This window comes from Scyliorhinus torazame, chromosome 3 (genome assembly GCF_047496885.1).
Source record: "Scyliorhinus torazame isolate Kashiwa2021f chromosome 3, sScyTor2.1, whole genome shotgun sequence".
Lineage (NCBI taxonomy): Eukaryota > Metazoa > Chordata > Chondrichthyes > Carcharhiniformes > Scyliorhinidae > Scyliorhinus > Scyliorhinus torazame.
In genome coordinates, this window is record NC_092709.1 from 19,056,294 (window position 1) to 19,078,274 (window position 21,981).

At 49.0% G+C, this 21,981-nt stretch overlaps 2 protein-coding genes across 5 annotated transcripts in view; both read left to right on the plus strand.

Moving 5' to 3' along the window:
• The window catches only part of LOC140408319 (probable E3 ubiquitin-protein ligase HERC4), a 68,601-nt gene extending 56,943 nt beyond the window's left edge, over window positions 1-11,658 (plus strand). The window contains exons 21-24 of the mRNA XM_072495353.1: window positions 2,421-2,506; window positions 3,948-4,128; window positions 5,738-5,837; window positions 8,936-11,658. Of these exons, the coding sequence (XP_072351454.1) occupies window positions 2,421-2,506; window positions 3,948-4,128; window positions 5,738-5,837; window positions 8,936-9,159 (591 nt within the window). The 3' untranslated portion in view covers window positions 9,160-11,658. The remainder of the gene's footprint in view (window positions 1-2,420; window positions 2,507-3,947; window positions 4,129-5,737; window positions 5,838-8,935) is intronic.
• A 4,452-nt stretch (window positions 11,659-16,110) lies between these two features.
• LOC140408318 (probable E3 ubiquitin-protein ligase HERC3) overlaps window positions 16,111-21,981 on the plus strand; it is a 90,140-nt gene continuing 84,269 nt past the window's right edge. Inside the window, exon 1 of one of the 4 annotated variants that reach the window (XM_072495350.1) lies at window positions 16,111-16,515. In XM_072495350.1, coding sequence (XP_072351451.1) covers window positions 16,335-16,515 — 181 coding nt within the window. In that variant the 5' untranslated portion in view covers window positions 16,111-16,334. Of the gene's footprint in view, window positions 16,516-16,593; window positions 16,709-21,981 lie in introns of those variants that run through there. The other 3 variants (XM_072495349.1, XM_072495348.1, XM_072495352.1) reach the window with 3 other exon arrangements.

The following is a 21,981-nucleotide window of genomic DNA, read 5'->3' on the forward strand; positions in this document are numbered from 1 at the left end:
CAATTGTACAAATTTACCCATGAACTTACTTTCAAACTATCAACAAATTGAACCAAAATGAAAAGGGCCGGAGGGGGACAAGGGAATAGGAGCAGGCCACCCGGAATCAGCAATGTTCAAGCACAGTGCACTCCAACCGCAGGACTGAGATGGACTCTATACGTTTGGAGAGCTTGTGCATCTGCTACAACTCCGCAAGAAGCTCATCCATTCCAGAAACACAGTTCACTTACGGTCTTGCTGGTCGTGACCCTACAGCAGGGGCTGTGCACGGTGCGAGGGTGAGATTGCAGCCAGTTTGACAATAATCTTTTTAAAAAGGTGACCAGTTTATTTAATCTGGTAGTAAAAGATTAAGCGGAGTGAATTTAGTCACACGCCAGTGATGAAACTCTGTTTACGTGGTAAATGGGAATGTTGCACGTGTTACACAAGGGGACATCTGCATAACTAGGCCGTGCTGTTTAGATGGATGGTGACCATATACCCAAAATATCTGCCAAGAGGTGAACTAGCCACTGGAACACAACCTGCCGGACATCTATACCTCCGCCACAAGAATATCTGCAAGAGGGCTATGAAAAACATTGATACTGACATTACACTCCCAGTCCAGACCACAACAGTTGTTAGGATACCGGAACGCACCCCCAATATTTTATTTAATTTGTTTTCTATTTTATTTTATTTGTAATACTGCGAGGAAAGGCCTTCGCTCCAGGAGTGATTTGACACAGAAATAGAGTTACGGTATATTAAAACTTTATTATTGACACAGTCTCAAATAACTTTAACTCATACCTCAAATCTTTAACCTCACACAAGAAAATAGCTTACAATTACCTATTAAACAATGCTTCATAATGAAAATGAAACAATAAATCCTAATTGCTACATTTTATCTCCACTCAAGCAAAACCCATCTCAGTTCAAAATCAACTTTGAAAATACAGTTAGCCAGCTCAGGAATATTTGCTTTATACTTGGATAGAGGCCCTATTTTAAAGATTGATTAGAGAGAGAGAGAGAGAGAAATCCAGTCAGGAAACAGCCTGCAGATTCTTGTCTGTCTCAGACTATAGTTTAACCTGATGGCCTGCCTTTGGGAAACTGCTCCTGTCCTGGTCACAGGAAAATCTTTAACTCGCTGTTTTTCCAGACACTGCTGGTGTGCCCACTGTTAAATCTTTAACTCAACAGACAGTCAACACCTGACTGCTTCAGCCCCTGGCTCCTCACATTAACTACGTAATCTTACAAAAGCTGAACACAAGGGGCGCACTTTAACGGCCTTGTCGCACCTGACTTGGACACTCAAAACTCCTCGTGAGATTTAACAGTGTCTCGCGATGGGTCAAAACTAGATCTCATGCACACTGGGCATGATCAAGATCAGCATATTTAAATGATCGGGGACAGGGCCGGGTTGTACCCTGACACTCTCTGCCACCTGGGCACCTTGGTACTGCCATCCTGGCATCCTGGCAGTGCCCTGGTGGCAGGGTAGCAGTGGTAGGATGTTCAGGTGCCAGGCAGGCACTGACAGGGTTCGGGCCTGGGCGGCCTTACCAGGTGGAGGGGCGTTCCTGAGGTCCTCCCTGAGTTTGGGGGAGGGAGATGGGGAGAGTTGAAAATGGAGGAGCTGAAAGTGGGTTGGGGGTGAAATTGTGGCAGCCAAAGTGGTGCCCTGATTTGCGAGGAGCCTTTCCTGCTGAACTCGAGTGCCGTTGAAATCCGGGTGTTTGCCGGTGCTGTAGCCTCCAACGCTCCCAAAACCAGAGTCAGATTTTTTTTCCCCCAGTTTATTGCACCCAATGTCTCTAATTATCTTCCCCAGGAACCTTCATTATAAAAACAAAATTCCATTATCCCAACTTTTACGAAGCTTTAGTTGCACCTCTGGCTCCCAATAATCCTAGCTGCCTTGTAAAACAGGATTTTTTAAAAAAACATTGCTGCAGCAGTCATACACACACTAACCCAGGTGTTTAACCCTTACTGCGCCAAATATATATAATGCAATATATATCTGACATTCCTACATTCATCGCACTGACAACTGGGAGACAGGGGTTGATGGCCTGGTCAGGGGTCAGAAATTCTGGAGGAGTGTTGGAAGAGATGAGGAGAAATAGTGAGCTTCAGAAGAGGGAGAAAACAGAGGCCTGTGAACCCTGCACCTTCTCAGTCTTTATCTGCAGCATCTCCCCCTCCCGTCCCTAACCCCAGCAGAGACCTCACCTTGAAGAAAATAATCTGTGTTTAAAGAGCCTAAATGAGTTGATTGGATGAATATGAATGGCGCCGCTGAACAAAAAGATAAATGTGCTGAAGTTTGACCTTCTTGTCGAAGACGATGGTGAACTGTAGCCAAACCAGGAGATAAAGTACAGCCCATAACTTGAGTTTTATCTTTGCAGATATCCGAAAAAGCAGCAGATGGGAACAGAGTTATACTAGAACTCATTCCTGATGGTAGAAATATCCCAGTTCAAAAGCACAATAGGTAAATATTCTCTGTTAGTATAAACTGTTCAATTGTTACTGAATTAATTTACTCTTTGAGCTGCATTTATAATAATATCGGGGGGGGGGGGGTCCGGTTAGCTAGTTTGTGATGCAGAGCGACACCAACAGCAGGGCGTCAATTCCCGTACCGGCTTATCCATGAAGCCCCACCTTCTCAAGCTTGCCCCTTGCCTGAGGTGTGGTGACTCTCAGGCTAAACCACCACCTCTCTGCTCTGTCTCAAAAGGAGAGGACAGCCTATGGTCCTCTGGGACTATGGCAACTTGCATTTCATAATAATGTTCATTCAAATGTAGAAATCCAGGCCTTAGTATCACGGCCAGAATTTTACGCTCGACACCCCCCCCCCTTCAGAAAACTGAGTGGCTTGCTAGGTAAGGTCAGAGTTACGAGTCATAGGAACAGGAGTCACTCTTTCAGCCTATACCTTATCAAATAAAATATAGTGAATCTCTGTCTTGGTGTCAGACTGGGGTCACATGCAGGGTGGTAGGTTTCCTTGCTAAGGCATATTAGTGATCCTGTTTGATTGGTAGAATAATCGAACATCATCATGGACCTATTTTACTGGTGCAAGTTTTTCATTCCCAAGTGTTTAAACTAAATATAAATTCTCAAACCATCATATTTGGGAGGCAGAGGCGCAGTGGTATTGTCACTGGACGAGTAAACCACAGACCGAGATTAACGCTTGGAGGACCCGGGTTCGAATCCCGCCACTGCAGATGGTGAAATTTGAATTCAATAAAAATCTGGAATTAAAAGTCTTAACGATGACCATTGTCGATTGTTGTAAAAACCTGTCTGGTTCACTAATGCCCTTTAGGGAAGGAAATCTGTCGCCCTTACCTGGTCTGGTCTACATGTGACTCCTGATCCATAGCAACGTGGCTGACTCTTAACTGCCCCTCAAGGGCAATTAGGGATGGGCAATAAATGTTGGCACAGCCTGCGACGCCCTCGTCCCATGAATGAATAAAATGTTCAACTCACATTCTCAGGATTATTGAACCAATAAACTAGCAGAGCCGATTTACTGAAAGATGATTGACTATTTTAAATGCTGTGGATTATTAAATTGCAGTGATGACTGCTCTAACATGTGATTGTACCACCAAGAATCTGATAATGAACAATGTGTAATTGGCAATCAATTTGAGTGGACCACCTTCACTAGACAGTGAATGTGTTGTCCATCTGCAATCCAGCCTTATTGCAGAGGAAGGCAATGGCAGTGTGATAGATAGAGTAGAATACGAACTTCTATAACATTTTAGAGATCTTTGCATTCTGTCGATATAGAACATCAATTAATGGAGATTGGATTGTACTCTAAATTTAGATTGTTCAAGGAGCGATTGAATCGAGGTGTCATGTACAAATTATGCATTTTCAAAATCGAATTTATTTTCAAATAGGAAACAGTTCATTGATGCTTATGTGGATTATAAACTTAACACGTCCGTGAAGAAACAATTTGAAGCCTTTGCACGAGGTTTCAGGAATTCGGCACTGCCAGTTGTGAATGTATTCCGACCTGAAGAACTGAGAGACCTTATCCATGGAAACACCGATTACGAGTGGGATCTGCTGGAAAAGGTCTGGAGCTGTGTTGCACATTTACCTCTCAAAGTCCTTGACACTTTCTAACTTGTTTGTACAGGGACTGAATGCAGTGTCACAGCACATTACACAGTAATCTATGAACCAAAACCACATCAAATCTTCATCAAAATCCCTGGAGATAATTTAATCTAAACCCATCCAATGGGGATATAACAGGAAGCGATCATTCAGCTCCTCAACCCTTTTCCACCATTTAATTAGGTTAAAGTCCAACAGGTTTGTTTTGATGTCACTAGCTTTCGGAGCGCTTACCTAAGGAAGGAGCAGCACTCCGAAAGCTAGTGACATCAAAACAAACCTGTTGGACTTTAACCTGGTGTTGTAAGACTTCTTACTGTGCTCACCCCAATCCAACGCCGGCATCTTCACACCATTTAATTAGACCATGGCTTATCTGTACCTCAGCTCCGATTGAAGCAATTTGCTTTACATTCCGAGATAACCTTACCCAAGACAAATCTGTTGATTTCAATCGCAAATTTCAATTGAGCCAGCACCATAGCAGTCGTAGCTGCGTGTTCCAGATGACCACCACACATTGGGGCCGATTCTCAGCCTGCGTTTGCCGTCAGAGAGAATGGAGACATGGGCGGAAAGTCCAGAGAGAAACAGGAAAGGCAATTCTCTCCGGAGAGATTGCATTTCCCGATTTTCCACGCTCCTCCCGGGAGACATCATGAGGTTCATGTCCACAACGGGGGAGAACCTCAATTTAATGGATTTCAATAGATTTCAAGCACCCCTCCCTCCAGCTCCATGATCTCCCCTCATGAAAAATTCAACATGAAGTCATGTAGGTGAGGATTACAACAGGCTTTGAAAGACAAAATTCAGTCAAGGGGATTCCTCCGGGGGGTGCACAGGTAAGTATAGTCCCTGGGGGGGGGGGGGGGCAGGGGGGGGCATATGCCTTGGCTTTGCCCTGGCACTGTGCCAACCTGTGCCAAAGGGCAGTGCCTGGGCCGGGCCCTTGTGAGACACCCCTGGTGGAGGGGTTTCCAGTTCTGCGGAGATGTGGGGTGGGAGCGCGGATAGTAAAGGGGGAACTTGCAGACATGGGCGGAGGGGGGGAGCGGGCATTGATGGGGAGGAATGCCAGCGATGCTTCCGTGGTGGGTAGGGGGGGGATGATTGTGCGTGGGGGTTCCCTTTCATTGTTGGCCAGGGCGCTCTTTAAAGATGGGACCCCGACCTCTGTAAAGTATGTTGAAGTAAGTGAACAGAGGCCGTGGAGCTCTTACCTTGCTGCCTCTTATCAGGTCCCGCCCCTCCAGTGTGACAGCGTAAACCCCGCCCACTCATTTTTCTTTATTAAAGAGTCGCAAGATCTGGAGTGAAAACTGGTGTGTGCAGATGGAGAGCTACACGCAGGTTTTCAGTCTGAGCCTGACACTGAAAGAATGTAGGAAGATTCCACACTCCTGACATCACTCCTTGCTCTAATTTAACATTGGGCCCCTCACTTCAGGATCTGCTTTGTCATTTTAAATTACTTTGAATATGTCAATTGGATCATCACTCAACCATCTAACATCAAGAGAGCGCAAGCTAATCTTCATTAATCTATGTTTTATACCTATAGAATGCAAATTATGATGGCTACACGCAAACTGACAAAGCAGTCAGGAATTTTTGGGAAGTCTTTGGAAACCTAGAAGAGGAGAAGAAAAAGCGTTTTCTGGGTGAGTAAGCTCATTGTGTTTTCATGGATATAACTTTTGTGCATCTTAGCCTGTCCATTACCTGACCGAGGGTGTTTTTGTTTTGCACAACTAGGGCGTCATTCTCCGACCCCCCGCCGGGTCGGAGAATGGCCGTTGGCCGCCGTGAATCCCGCCCCCGCCGAAGTCTCCGGTACCGGAGATTGGGTGGGGGCGGGAATCGGGCCGCGCCGGTTGGCGGGACCCCCCGCTCAATTCTCCTGCCCGAATGGGCCGAAGTCCCGCCCAGAAATTGCCTGTCCCGCCGGCGTAAATCAAAGCTGGTATTTACCGGCGGGATCAGGCAGCGTGGGCGGGCTCCGGGGTCCTGGGGGGGGGCGCGGGGCGATCTGACCCCGGGGGGTGCCCCCACGGTGGCCTGGCCCGCGATCGGGGCCCACCGATCCGCAGGCGGGCGTGTGCCGTGGGGGCATTCTTTCCCTTCCGCCTCCGCCACGGTCTCCACCATGGCGGAGGCGGAAGAGACTCTCCCCACTGCGCGTGCACGGGAAACTGTCGGCGGCCGCTGACGCTCCCGCGCATGCGCCGCATTTCCGCGCCAGCTGGCGGGGCGGAAATCCCTCCGGCGCCGGCCTAGCCCCTCAATGTTGGGGCTCGGCCCCCAAAGATGCGGAGCATTCCGCACCTTTGGACCGGCGCAATGCCCGTCTGATTGGCGCTGTCTTTGGCGCCAGTCGGCGGACATCGCGCCGTTGGGGGAGACTTTCGCCCCTGAGATTATTCATTTAATCGCCCAAGGTGGACAGACCTCAAGATGGCAAAAAAAATCATAGAAGCTTAAAGGACAAAATAATCCATAATAATAATCTTTATTGTCACAAGTAGACTTACATTAACACTCCAATGAAGTTACTGTAAAAATCCCCTAGTTATCATATTCCGGCGCCTGTTCGGGTACACGGAGGGAGAATTCAGAATGTCCAAATCACCTAACAATCACGTCTTTCGGTATTTGTGGGAGGAAACCGGAGCACCCGGAGGAAACCCACGCAGACACGGGGAGAGCGTGCAGACTCCCCACAGGCAGGAATCGAACCTGGTGCTGTGAAGCAACAGTGCTGACCACTGTGCTACCGTGCCCCCCCCCCCCCCATTCAGCCTTTTGTGCCAGCTCTTTGAAAGAGCTATCCAATTAACCCATTCTCTTGCTCCTTTCTCAAAGTTCTGCACCTCTTTCCCTTATCAAGCATTTCTACACCCTCTTTTTAATGTTATCATCGAATCTGCTACCAACATCCTTGCCAGATTATAACAAAAGGCTTCTCCCCACCTCCCCTCTGGATATTTTGCCAATTGTCTTAAATCTTTATCCGCTGATTACGGGACCTCCTGTCAGTGAAAGCAGCTTCTCCTTATCGTCTGTATCAAACCCGTCAAAATTTGAAACACCTCCTAAATACCAGGTTCGATTCCCCGCTGGGTCACTGTCTGTGCGGAGTCTGCACGTTCTCCCCGTGTCTGCGTGGGTTTCCTCCGGGTGCTCCAGTTTCCTCCCTCTAGTCCCGAATGATGTGCTGTTAGGTGAATTGGACATTCTGAATTCTCCCTCCGTGTACCCAAACAGGCGCCGGAGTGTGGCAACTAGGGGATTTTCACAGTAACCTCATTGCAATGTTAATGTAAGCCTACCTGTGACAATAAAGATTATTATTATTAAATCCCCCCCCCCCCCCTTAACCTAACGTGGCCCCAGGAGAACAACTTCAACTTCTGTAATCTCTCCATTTAACTGAAACCCCTCATCCCGAGATGATATCGACTATATTGGTAATTATCAATATGCTAAAAGTTCTCCCACGTCATCCGTCATAGTGGGTTCATAGAATCATAGAATTTACAGTGCAGAACGAGGCCATTCGGCCCATCGAGTCTGCACCGGCTCTTAGAAAGAGCACCCCACCCGAGGTCCACACACCACCCTATCCCCATAACCCAGTAACCCCACCCAACACTAAGGGCAATTTTGGACACTAAGGGCAATTCATCATGGCCAATCCGCCTGACATGCACATCTTTGGACTGTGGGAGGAAACCGGAGCGCCCGGAGGAAACCCACGCAGACACGGGGAGAACGTGTAGACTCTGCACAGACAGTGACCCAAGCCGGAATCGAACCTGGGACCCTGGAGCTGTGAAGCAATTGTGCTATCCACAATGCTACCGTGCTGCCCCACGTTAATACTGATACGGTTGTTTGTACCTTTTGAGGAAATAACGTCAGGCCACTGATTTAATGACTGAACAAGTGGTTTTTTTCAATGGTAATTCGGGATTTTTGCTGGTGCTTTGGGGATCAAATTCGCTTTTAAAGTTAACAATATACAAATGGACCAATTGATTGAGACATCTGGGTCCCGGATTTACTTGGCCTTGTGTAATAACGTCTCTTCCATCTTTAGCAAACAGAGTCCAAAGTGCAGCAGTGAATGCAGGAACTCCCTACACTGGCAGTTTCTGCTTCCTCAGCCTTAAATACGCATCGAGGCCAGATTGCAGAGCCAGAAAGGCGTATTAGGGCACTCCCTTGTAGAACACAAATGAATTGTTGTGGAGAGACTCCAGACAGGGGTGGAGCTTGGACCACTGAAAAGTTTTAGTGCATTTATTTGTTCATTATACAGACATGGGGCAGCGCTGGCATATTATTTTCAGAGGCAAGCAGCAGGGTCAGATTTGGATACCAAAACATTTTTTTCCTCATGAAAAGGGCGTAGCACAATGGTTAGAACTATTGCTTCACAGCGCCAGAGTCCTGGGTTCGATTCCCGACTTGGGTCACTATTTATGCAGAGACTGCGTGGGTTTCCTCCGGGTGCTCCGGTTTCCCCCCACAAGTCCCGAACGACGCGCTTGTTAGGTGAATTGGACGTTCTGAATTCTCCCGCTGTGTACCCGAACAGGCGCCGGAATGTGACGACTAGGGGCTTTTCACAGTAACTTCACGGCAGTTTTAATGTAAGCACGCTTGCGACAATAATAAAGATTATATTGTTATAAAATGAGCCTGTATATTTCTGAACTTGATTCAATTTCAATGACTATTTTCTCCTCGTTCTCAGCCTTTCTGTCAGGAAGTGAAAGAATCCCAGCCGGAGGGATTCGGAATTACAGGATTTCCATTATTAACACCAAGAGCAGTAAACCAGATTCCTCATATCCTCGTGCCTACACCTGTACCAAGAGCCTCGACCTGCCCAACTATGACAGCATCGAAATATTGAGAGAGAAGTTGCTACATGCAATTGAACACAGTGAAGAATTCAATGCACAACCACCACTGTAACATGTACAGCTGGAGAATGCGTTTAATCTGGAAATGTTGATCATGGGCATTAACAAATTTGAATGAATAAGTCAATTACACTCGGGGATTTGTTATACTGCAACACAGGAAGAGTGTTTCCTCTTGTGGGCGAGTCCAGGGCAAGGGGGAACTTTTTAAGAATTAGGGGTCGCCCTTTTAGGACGGAGCGGAGATTTATTTCCCCTCATAGGGTTGTGCGACTCTGGAATTCTCTGCCTCAGGAGGTGGTGGAGGCAGGGCCACCGAATGATTTTGAGGGGGAGGTAGGTAGATTCTTGCGAGGCAAGGGAATCCAGGGTTATCAGGGGGGAGGGTTAGATGGGAACATGGAATTAGAAACACCAACAGATCGGCCGTGATCTGAATGAATGGGGGAGCATGCCCGAGGGGCCAAATGGCCTAGATCAGCTCTGTTTGTTCAAAGAACAAAGAAAAGTACAGCACAGGAACAGGCCCTTCGGCCCTCCAAGCCCGTGCCGACCATGCTGCCCGTCTAAACTAAAATCTTCTACACTTCCTGGGTCCGTAACCCTCTATTCCCATCCTATTGTGGTGTGGTGTTACAGTGCTTTGAAGGCAATCAATGCAAACTAGTCCCTCAAAGCAAACTAATGATGCACACGCAGCAATTATATTCTTTCGCGGGTGTGAGCAGTGATGGCACGGCGAGCATTTACTGCAAATATAGGATATCTTCACAGAAATTTTAAAACATTTTTGCTGTTATTTCGTATCAGGACCAGTGGAACCTGATGTTACGTTGAATTACCTTGAACATGCGCCAAAGAAACAGTCCATTCAGCCCATCCAGTCCATTCCGACAACATTCGCGTTCAACTCAAGCCTCCTCCCATCCTTCCTCATGTAGCTCTGTCAGTATAACTATCTATCCCTGTATTCCTCACACGTTTATTTGGCACCTGCACCACCTCCGCTTAATACATTTATATTAATTGGCTCAATTTTTGTTAATTTCTTTCATGGGATGTGAGGATCGCTGGCAAAGCGGGCATTTATTGCCCATCCCTGATTGCCGTTCAGAAGGAGGGGCTGAGCCACTCTCTTGAGCAGCTGCAGTCCGCCTTGTGTACACACGCCCATGGTGCTGGCTATACAAGTGGAGAGTTCCACATTCTTACCACTCTCTGGGTGAAGAGGTTTCGATCGAATTTCTCGGTGAAAGCGTTATATCGCTGGCTTGCAGTTTTTCCTCTCTTCCACAAAGGGAAGCGCACTCTGTGGTTACTTCAATAAGGGCGGCACAGTAGCACAGTGGTTAGCACTGTTGCTTCATAGCCCCAGGGTCCCGGGTTCGATTCCCGGCTTGGGTCACTGTCTGTGCGGAGTCTGCACGTTCTCCCTGTGTGTGCGTGGGTTTCCTCCGGGTGCTCCGGTTTCCTTCCCACAGTCCAAAGATGTGCAGGTTAGGTGGATTGGCCCTGCTAAATTGCCCTTAGTGTCTAAAAAGGTTAGGTGGGGTTACTGGGGATAGGGTGCAGGTGTGGGCTTATGTAGGGTGCTCTTTCCAAGGGCTGGTGCAGACACGATGGGCTGAATGGCCTCCTTCTGCACTGTAAATTCTATGATTCTAAAATACCGCATAGAGCACCAGAAACGTCATGACATGCAGGCATACAGCTAATGAAGACTTAGAATAGGACACGACCAATGGGCAGTCAAGACACCCAGAGGTGACATTACCATAAGGGGGCATTACAAAACCCACATATAAGACCCACAAAACCCGTACCAGCCTCCCCGAACAGGGGCCGGAATGTGGCGACCATGGGCTTTTCACAGTAACTTCATTTGAAGCCTACTTGTGACAATAAGCGATTTTCATTAATTTCATATAAAAGGACAGGATGCACATGCTCTGTCTCTTTCCACAGGCGACACTTAGAGAGTAGGACAGGGGCAGATCAGAAGCATCACACCCACCACGTGGCTTAGAGCAGACTGGTTAGTTAGACTGAGTTACTATAGCAAGATTAGCAGGAGAGTCGAACTCAAGTAGGAGAATTGTTAACTGTCCAATAAATGTGTTAAACCTATCTCCAAGTCTGAACCTTCCTTTGTCAGAGTATACATCAAGGAAGCAGCTTATGCTACACCAAGAAGCATAACACAACAGAGTATTTATTCTCTCAGATCCCCTTGCTACTCTACATCATTTTGATTCTTAAATTCCAAATAATATGTGAATTATATTTTTTCTTACCAAAATATCCTACCTCACACTTAAGTGTTCAAATTACTTTGTCAATGATATACCCATTCTGAAAGTTTATTCTGCATGGTACTGCCAATTGTTACAATTAAAGACCTCATTTTTATTTGCTTTGAAGAAACTAAAACGGTGAACTGTTTCTGTTAATGCACTTTGTGAAATGGAAAGTATTTTCAGTTGCCATCAGTTATTCACATCTTTGTTGCAGTATTTATAATTATTTAAAATAAATGATTTGTTGATTTTTATTCCTCATTGTGTCAGAGTTGAGTTATTGTGAAGAACCTTCGTTGTAGCAGCTGGGTTAAGGAGTGGAATGGACAAGATACCTCTGTCGGTCATTGTTCCCCTTCTATTTGTTCCTTGCGGGGTGGGGCGATTTGTGAGCTTAGAGGAGCTGGTAGAGGAGTATGGGTTGGTGCAGGGGGAAGGGTTTAGGTATATGCAGGTGCGGGGCTTTGGGAGGAAGGTTTCCGTAACCTTCCCGATAGCGGTGGCCTCCTCGTTGCTGGAAAGGATGAGCTGACTGTTCGAGGGGGTGGAGGATGTCTGTGAGTGATGTGGGAAGGGCGCCGTGAACCATGTGTATATGTTTTAGTCCTGCCCGAAGCTGGAAAGGTTTTGGTGTTTCGAACAACTTTTGGGGGTCTTACATGTGGATGTAGAGCCCAGTTCCCTAGAAGCCATATTCGGGGGTATCAGACAGGCCGGAGCTACAGGCAGGTGTGGGGCAGATGTTTTAACCTTCGCCTCGCTGATCACTCGTCGGAGCATCTTGTTGGGATGGAGGTCATCTTATCTACCCTGTGCCTCGGGGTGGCGGGGGGGGGGGGGGGACCTGCTGGAGATTTGACCCTGGAAAAGGTGACGTTTGAGCTGAGGGGGATGAAGGAGGGGTCCTACAATTGTTGGGGTTCGTTCCTCAAGGGCAGCACAGTAGCATAGTGGTTAGCACAGTTGCTTCACAGCTCCAGGGTCCCAGGTTCGATTCCCGGCTTGGGGCAATGTTTGTGTGGAGTCTGCGCGTTCTCCCCGTGTCTGCGTGGGTTTCCTCCAGGTGCTCCAGTTTCCTCCCACAGCCCAAAGATGTGCAGTGGTAGGTGGATTGGTCATGCTAAATTGCCCTTAGGTTAGGTGGGGTTACTGGGTTACGGGGATAGGGTGGAGGTGTGGGCTTAAGTGGTGTGCTCTTTCCAAGGGCCAGTGCAGACTCGATGGGCCGAATGGCCTCCTTCTGCACTGTAAATTCTATGATCTATGATTATTCACTTTCGGGAGTTGGTTACCGTTGGCTGTTGAGGTGGGAGGGTTCGGGGGAGGGGGGTTTGAGGGTTTTTTGTTTGGGGTTGTAGTTGTATTGTGAAAATGTGTTAAATAAAAATAAATTTTTAAAAAATAGTTCCACACCACTGCTGCTTCAGCCTGTTGCTAATCTTCCCGGTACAATGTAACAAACTCCCAGACCAAGTGATCACCCGGCTCCTTAAGGTTCCTCAATGTTGGGAACGTCCAAAGTATCACCCCACAGTTCCTAAGCTGGAAGTTGGACACAGTCAGTGACGAGGTCTCGCCACACAACTTTTGAGTGTGTTTTTGAAAATCTGATCCGGCATCAATTGTATTGAATTCCTCCGACGGGCATGAACCTGATTTGCGCTATGGAGGCCTTTCTTCTGCCCCACCGTCCTGCTTTTGTGAATGGTTCGGGTGGGGAAAACTCCGGAGTTGGCGAGAACAAGGGGAGGTCATTCGGTCCCTCAGGCCTGTTCTATCGGTCAATCAAATCACTGCTGATCTCTACCTCAACTCCATTTACCCACATTTAATTTAAATCACTAATTAAAATCTGTGGATCCCACATTTGTAAGTTTGCAATTGGTTCTGAAAATCATGGGGCTGAAATTCATGTTTCAATAATCCTTTAGGCGTAACATTGTTTCCCGAATATACTTAGCAAACATGCCTGCCATTTATCTTTTATAGTGGCAATGGCCAATAATCTCAGCTCAAGTCATTATTAACCATGGGGTCATGTCAATCATTAACTTGTTTGTGGTGAATTATTCTTCCCCATGACAGGGAACAGATCAGTATATCATCTGCCATTTAAAAGGATACAGAGGGATTTAGTTCAGCATCTCATCCAAACGATAACAGCTCCAACATTGTGAAGCTCAGAACTCAGAACAGCAATTGGGACCACTTAGAATAAATGTCAAAGTCCTGGAGAGGGATTCAAAGCTACAACCTAACTCAAAAAGCAAATGTTCTGTTTCGTTTTTATAAATTTAGAGTACCCAATTATTTTTTTCCAATTAAGGGGCAATTTAGCGTGGCCAATCCACCTAGCCTGCACATCTTTGGGTTGTGGGGGCGAAACCCACACAAACACGGGGAGAATGTGCAAACTCCACACGGACAGTGACCCAGAGCCGGGATCAAACCTGGGACCTCGGCGCCGTGAAGCAACAGGGCTAATCCACTGCGCCACCGTGCAGCCCACAAATGTTCTGTTAATCCGCCTGGGCCATTTTGGGCGGGGGGGGGGGGGGTGGGAGAGCCATTATTACAGGTCCGTAGAGTAAGGTAAAAGTGACATTGCAGCCGGTAGAATCGGCAAGTTGTCAGTATACACGTCCAAGGAGTTGATTCAAGAATGGTGGCATGTTGGAAAGGACAAGTCACTCTGCAAAAAAGACCAGGAGGAAATGTTGTGAACCGTCAGTCCTTGATTCAATGTTTAGAAGCAAAGCCTGTTCTGTGTGCAGGAAAAACAGAATTATTATTTGCATTTTACAAATAGAGCAGTAAACAGAACCATAGGACAGGAAATTCCAGTCGCAACGTCAGCACTTGCTTCTATCAACATACCTGGAAGTGCCCCAGTTTCTCCAATCTATCCACGTAACTGAAGCTCCTCCTCCCAGGAACCGTCCTCGCCAATCTTTTCTGCAGCCTCTCTCATGCCTGCACACCATTGCCAAAGTGTAATACCGGAGCAACCCGGGGGAAACCCACTCAGACACAGGGAGAACGTGCAGACTCCACACAGACCGTGACCCAAGTCGGGAATCGAACCTAGGACCCTGGAGCTGTTAAGCGACAGTGCTAACCACTGTGCTACCGTGCCACCCAAATAAAGTCACCAGAGTCCCAGATAACCATAGGAGAGTTGACTGGTGATGGTTTAACCTGAGCGTCACCACACTTCACTGAGGGTCACCACACCTCAGATGAGGGGCAAGGTTGAGAAGGCAGGGCCTTGTCGGGCAAGGTTGAGAAGGCAGGGCCTTCATGAATAATCCCTGCTGTTGGCCTTGCCTCTGCATTACAAACCAGGAGCGCGATTCCCGCCCCCGCCGAATCTCCGGTGCCGGAGAATTCGGCAACCGGCGGGGGCGGGATTCACGCCAGCCCCCGGCGACCCCCCGCCGGGTCGGAGAATCGCCGGGGGCTGGCGTGAATCCCGCCCCCGCCGGTTGCCGAATTCTCCGGCACCGGAGATTCGGCGGGGGCGGGAATCGCGCCGCACCGGTTGGCGGGCCCCACCCCGCGATTCTCCGGCCCGGATGGGCCGAAGTCCCGCTGCTGGAATGCCTGTCCCACCGGCGTGGATTAAACCACCTCTCTTACCGGCGGGACAAGGCGGCGCGGGCGGGCTCCAGGGTCCTGGGGGGGGCGCGGGGCGATCTGGCCTCAGGGGGTGCCCCCACGGTGGCCTGGCCCACGATCGGGGCCCACCGATCCGTGGGCGGGCCTGTGCCGTGGGGGCACTCTTTTCCTTCCGCCTTTGCCACGGTCTCCACCACGGCGGAGGCGGAAGAGACCCCCTCCACAGCGCATGCGCGGGGATGCCGTGAGCGGCCGCTAACACCCCCGCGCATGCGCCGCCCGGCAATGTCATTTCCGCGCCAGCTGGCGGGGCACCAAAGGCCTTTTCCACCAGCTGGCGGGGCGGAAATCAGTCCGGCGCGGGCCAAGCCCCTCTAGGTTGGGGCTCGGCCCCCCAAGATGCGGAGGATTCCGCCGTTTTTGGCGCCGGTCGGCGGACATCGTACCGATACCGGAGAATTTTGCCCCAGTTGTCCAGCCAACTGAGTTAAACCGGCCCCGATGTGATGGAGTTAAAAGTAGATCACCAAACAGCGAATAAATGTGGGTCTGTTTAGCACAGGGCTAAATCGCTGGCTTTGAAAGCAGACCAAGGCAGGCCAGCAGCGCGGTTCAATTCCCGTAACAGCCTCCCTGAACAGGCGCCAGAATGTGGCGACTAGGGGCTTTTCACAGTAACTTCATTTGAAGCCTACTTGTGACAATAAGCCATTTCATTTCATTTCAATCAGCTTCCTGTGGATAATGTGAGGAGTGAAGAGTGATGGTAGGGTGGAGGTCCCAAACATAAAACAGTCTCCCATCCACATTGACCCTCATGGACACATGGCAATGTCCATGGCATCCCGACAGAAATGTTTCCCCAGGCTAGGAGTATCCTGTGGGTGAAAGGACTATAAACTACAATAACTGGCTCCATGCAACACTGGATAAGTACAATTGACAGGTTAATTCCCCAAACAATCCAATTCTTGTTGCCATTCCCTGGCACAAGCGGGTTCAGGGGCAGGGCCAGAGAAAGGGAATGAATTCGCTAATACAGAAGAGAGATTCTCAGTGGCAGTCAGATTGAAAATGTTCCCCGAGTTTAATCCTGATTCACGATGAGGCTTCAGAGATTCCGTTTCACTTTCATTTCTCTTTCTGACAATAACAAAGTCTGTTGGGAATCAGACACTGCAGGATGAACGTAATTAAACCTCTGCGGGGAAGTATTTCTCTCTCTCTGGGTTGCTGATTGTTTAAAAGAGGAATCATAAAGAGGAGCCCAGCGCTGAGAGAGACACAGAGAGACAGACAGAGAGAGAGGAACATGTTGTGTTGGGGGGAGCTGGGCGCAGGAATCCAACACAAACCCGGCTCACAGACAGGGGATGTTCTCACAGGGCAGAGAATTCAACATGTTTGCAGCCGGGACGGAGTCACTGTGTTTGTGTTGGGAAACGGAAAAGTTTATACCAGAGTCCGTGGACGGAAGCGGAAAACAGAACCTGGTAAGAAACTCGGGTCTGCAATCGGAAAGGGAATGTTTGAAGATGAAATGTAACAGTGACAGACACGACGCATGTATTAATTTAGACACATTGCAAAGTAAACAAAGTGTTCAGAGTTTGAGACAAATTATATATTTGATAGAGAGCCTGGATTATCAATCTAAAGTTCTTGTGTGACTCCTGTTAAAATTTGGTAATTTTAAATAATTTGTGAATCTTTAACACATTTGCATCAGGAATTGCATTTGATGTTTAGTTTAATGTTGTGTCTTTTTGTCCCCCGCATTGCATTCATCTTAAATGCAGTTATGGTTTGGGTATTGGTTATAATTCTCTCCCCTTGGGGGGGGTTCTGGTGGCGGCCATGGTGATCGGTCCACGCACACAGGGTGGCTCCTGCTTGGAGGTGTTTGGTTTGGCCCTTTCTGCCCATTTAATGGGTGACTTTTGTGGATAAAGTGTGAAGGGAGAGGAGAGTGGTGGTTTCTCCCCGAGAGTGGAATGTCGACCAGGTATCAGATCCGGCTAAAGTCGGACATAGCCCGAGCTCAAAAGTTGGTCCCAGGTTCGATTCCGGCTTGGGTCACTGTCTGTGCGGAGTCTGCACATCCTCCCCGTGTGTGCGTGGGTTTCCTCCGGGTGCTCCGGTTTCCTCCCACAGTCCAAAGGTGTGCAGGTTAGGTGGATTGGCCATGCTAAATTGGCCTTAGTGTCCAAAATTGTTCTGAGTGTTGGGTGGAGTTACTGGGTTATGGGGATAGGGTGGAGGTGTGGGCTTGGGTAAGGTGCTCTTTCCAAGAGCTGGTACAGACTCAATGGGCCGAATGGCCTCCTTCTGCACTGTAAATTCCATGAATTACTATTGATGGATGCTCGTGGCACAGCGCCATTGGGAAAAATGGCGGGGTGGGGGTATCAGCATCGTCTGCCACACTCCCTGTGGAGCAGTTGATGGATTTCGTCAACAGCGCAAGGAGATGCAGGGTGACTGATCTAGCACGATTGAGGGAGTAGTAGTCCCTCTTCGCAGGACGTTGGATCATGTGGAAGAGGTTGGAGACGCAAGGCGCGACGATCTAGGAGGTAGAAAGGGCGGTGTCAGGCCATAGTGACCAAATGGTCTGATTGGAGGCAGAGACGGCGATACTGGGGGGAGACCTGTAAGGTGCTGCCTGTGGAGGTGGATGACCAGGAGGGTCGGACCAGGTGGCAGAACCTGCGTATCGTTGGTTTGCCACGGGCTACATCTCGAGGATGTTCAGGAAGTTGGTGGAGGAGGAGGATTTTTCAAAAAGGCCCCAGAGGTGGATGGTTCCCACCAGTCGCCGAGACAGGCCGGGGGCTGAGGAGCCACCTCGGGCGTGATTGCGTGTGTGCACAAGTTCCAGGAGGAAGAAAAGATTCTAAGGTGGGGCAAGGAGATTCGGGATTGGAGCTTGGAGGGGAATCCAATCCGCCTTTACCAGGACATTTGAGGCCAGGTATGGTTTTCCTGCAGGAGGGTTGGGGTCAGTGATGATGGGGGGAGGTCAAAAACCCCCGGTAAGGGTTGTGGCATGGAATGTGTGTGGGCTAAATGGTCCGATTAAACGGTCGGTGGTGTATGTGCAGCTGAAGTGTGTGAGGGCAGATGTGGTTTTCCTGCAGGAGGCACATCTACGGGGGAAGTGGGGTGTTAGCAGGGGCATCCGCCTTGACCTGGCCAAGCGATGGGCGTGGCTTAATCGGGACAAGGTGATGCTCTTTTAGAGCAAGGCTCGGTGTGGGCTGCTGCACCCAGCCAAACTTTGGGTAAGTTTTAAGGGCCGGGAACATTAGTTTCTGATCCTGGGGGAGGCGAGTGACTTTGTCAAGGTGCATGGATTGGGAGAGGGCTAATGTTGGGATTTCTGTATGGTTTATGACCTAACATGTTTATTCCAGCTTTTGTTTTTAACGGATGAGATGTTTTGTTTTTGTATATCTGTACTTTTCCACTGTTGTGGTTTTGTTGTTACTGATGTGAAAAGTGAATATAATAATGGGTTGCCGTCAGTTGTTTTTTGTGGGTATTAGAGTGGGTCAAAGAGGGCACAGTATGGAGCAAGCAGAGTGGGGGGATGGGTAGTTGGGGTGGATTGGGTGGGATCCCTTGTCCAGACCTCTGGGTGGGAGTAACCATGGGTATGCTAGTGATCAGAGGTAGTGTGGGGGTGGGGGTTGCGGAGGGTAGCCTGAATGAGGGGGGGGGGGGTGCGTGAGGGCGGGGAGAAATGGCCTGGTGATACAGTTGGTTTTTTGGTTGGGGTGAGATGAAGATGGGGGGGGGCGGCCATTTTGGCCCGGCCTGGGTCAGTAAGTGGTGATGGCAGAGTTTGGGGTCAGTGATGATGGCGGGACTTAGCAGAGAGGGAGGTCAAAAACCCCGGTAAGGATGGTGGCGTGGAATGTGTGTGGGTTAAATGGTCCGATTAAACGGTCGGTGGTATACGTGCAACTAAAGTGTTTGAGGGCAGATGTGATTTTCCTGCAGGAGACACATCTACGGGTGAAGGAGCAGATGCGATTAAGGAAGGGATGGGTGGGGCCAACATTCCACTCTGGCTTTGATTCCAGGTCAAGTGGGTTTCGATCCTGTTCAGTAAAAAGGTGGTATTTTGCGTGAAAAGGGAGGTGCGCACCCAGGTTATTGGTGAGTGGGGTGTTAGCAGAGGCACCGGCGGGTTTGGTGAATGTATATGCACCCAGTTGGGACAATGCGGACTTTATTAAGAAGCTGTTAAACTGGTCCATCCCGGATTTGGATATCCACCAGTTGGTTATGGGGGTGATTTTAATTGTGTATTTGACCCTAGGGTGGACAGATCTAGCCCAAATGAATGGCCAGGAGAGGGTTGGAGAGGGTATTGGGGCTATTCATGGATCAGATGGGAGGGGAAGGAGTACTCCTTCCTGACGCATGTTCATCAAGTATCCTCCCACATCAATTTCTTTGTGATGGGGAAGGTGGTGCTGTCGGGGGTTCGGGGGAAGGATATCTCCTTTAAGGCCGATAGGGATAGAGTTGAGAGGGAGGAAAGGCCGATGCTGTTGGAAGATATCGTAGATGTGGATCATAGGTATTTGGTGACCCCGACTAGGGTGTTGTTGGCGGAAAGGAAGAAATTGTAGGGCAGTTTGATCGCCTGACAACGGGGAAGGTGGCGGGTCAGCTCTGCCGGTGTGTGTGGGGGGGGGGGGTCAATATGAGTATGAGGAGGAGTCGAGTTGCCTGCTCACGCACCATTTGAGATGGCAGGCAGTGGGACGGGAAATTGTGATGGACAGGTTTGTGTGATGGACTGGGCGGTGTTCACGACTCTCTGAAGTTTCTTGCGGTCGTGGGCCGAGCAGTTGCCATACCAGGCTGTGATGCAGCCCAATAGGATGCTTTCTATGGTGCATCTGTAAAAGTTGGTAAGGGTTAATGTGGACATGCCGAAAATCCTTAGTTTCCTGAGGAAGTATAGGCGCTGTTGTGCTTTCTTGGTGGTAGCGTCGACGTGGGTGGACCAGGACAGATTTTTGGAGATGTGCACCCCTAGGAATTTGAAACTCATTAATCCCAAAGAAGGATAAGGATTCGATGGAGTGTGGGTCCTATAGGCCCATCTCATTGTTGAATATGGACGTGAAGGTATTGACCAAGGGATTGGTGAGGTGGTTGGAGGGGTATGTGCCGGATGTGATCACGGGGGTTCAGACGGGGTTCGTGAAGGGGCGGCAGTAACCTCAGGAGGCTATTGAATGTGGTTATGACCCCCGTCCCAGATTACGGTGCCCGAGGTGATTGTATCGATGGATGCAGGCAAAGCCTTTGTCGGGTGGAGTGGCGGTACTTGTTTGAGATTTTTGGGAGGTTTGGGTTAGGGCTGACACTCATTGCATGGGTGCAGTTATATGCACCCCACACGGCACGTGTGAGGACAAATGGGATGAATTTGGGGTATTAAGTTGTATGGGGTACAAGGCATGGATGCCCGCTGTCTCCATTATTGTTCGTGTTAGTTTGGCGATTGTACTGCGGGCATCGAATGAGAGGTAAGCAATTGTGAGGGGGGAGGGGGGGTAGAGAGCACAGGGTGTCATTGTACACCGGCAATTTATTATTGTACATTGAAAATCCATTGGATAGTATGGCGAGAATTATGGACCTGTTGGGGAATTTGGGACATTTTCAGGGATATAAATTGAATGTGGGAAAAAGTGAGGTTTTCCTGGTGAATGCCTCGGGGAGAAGTGTGGACCTGGGGGGGGGCTTTGCCATTCAAAGTGGCCAGGGTAAAGTTTCAGTATTTGGGGATTCAGGTGGCTCATTACTGGGCAACTATGCACAAGTGGAATTTGACCATGCTGGTACAGAGGGTTAAAGGAGGTGTGAAAAGGTGGGACGTCACTATCGCTGGCGGAGAGGGTATAGGCTGTGAAAACGAACGTGCTGCCCAAGATTTTTATTTATTTTTCAATCACTGCCAATACTTCCTCCCAAGGTGTTTTTCCTGTGTGGATAAATTGATCTCGGAGTTTGTGTGGGCCGGTAAGGTGCCGAGGGTTAGTAGGGTCTTTTTGCAGAGGGAAGGGGGGTGGGTGGAGGAGGGGGGTGGGCGTCTGGAGGTCCAAACCTGTTGCATTACAATTGGGCGGTGAATGCTGAGAAGGTGAGAGGATAATGGAGAGAGTGGGGGGGGGGGGGGGGGGGGGGGCCGGAGTGGGTGCAGATGGAGGAGAGTCCTTGCAGGGGTATGAGTTTTGAGGGCCTTGGTGACGCTCGTGGAAGGGAAAAAGCGGAAGTGGGAAGATGAGTTGGGGGCCGAGCTAGGGTGAGGGACCTGGAGCATCGGGTCAACTCAAACTCCTCCTGCGCGAGGATGAGCCTTATACAATTTCAGGTGGTACACAGGATCCATATGACATGGAGTGGGATGAGTGGATTTTTCCTTGGAGTGAAGGATGCGTGTGAGAGGTGTGGGAGGGGGACGACGAACCACGCTCGTATGTTTTGGGGGTCTGCAAAGCTGGAGAATTTTACGCAGGGTGGAGGCCGTTTCTGTCCATGTTTAAGGACTTGTTGTTGCCAGTGGGGAGGGAGGGTGGGGTTTAGGGTGAAAAGGGGAAAACTGTCTGTAACTTGTGTATTTTGAGGTGTTACTTTTTGTTTGTATCTGACTGCGTTTGGAATACATTATACATTAAAAAAAATAATTCTCTGCCCTTCCCCTTCCTAACCAATTTCCTTCCCTTGATATTGTTCACTTTCAGTTTTGTTTCTCTCAGTTACAGTCACAGCTGCAGCAGCAACACTGACCCCAGCTCTGAACCTTTAGCCCATTAACCCAACACTTGTAAAACCCATCATACAACACGAGCAGCAGCTTGGTTAAATCATTGGATCTTGTTGCGAGTTTCAAAACCTGTCAATTCCTTAAAAGGTACTACTAATAATAATCT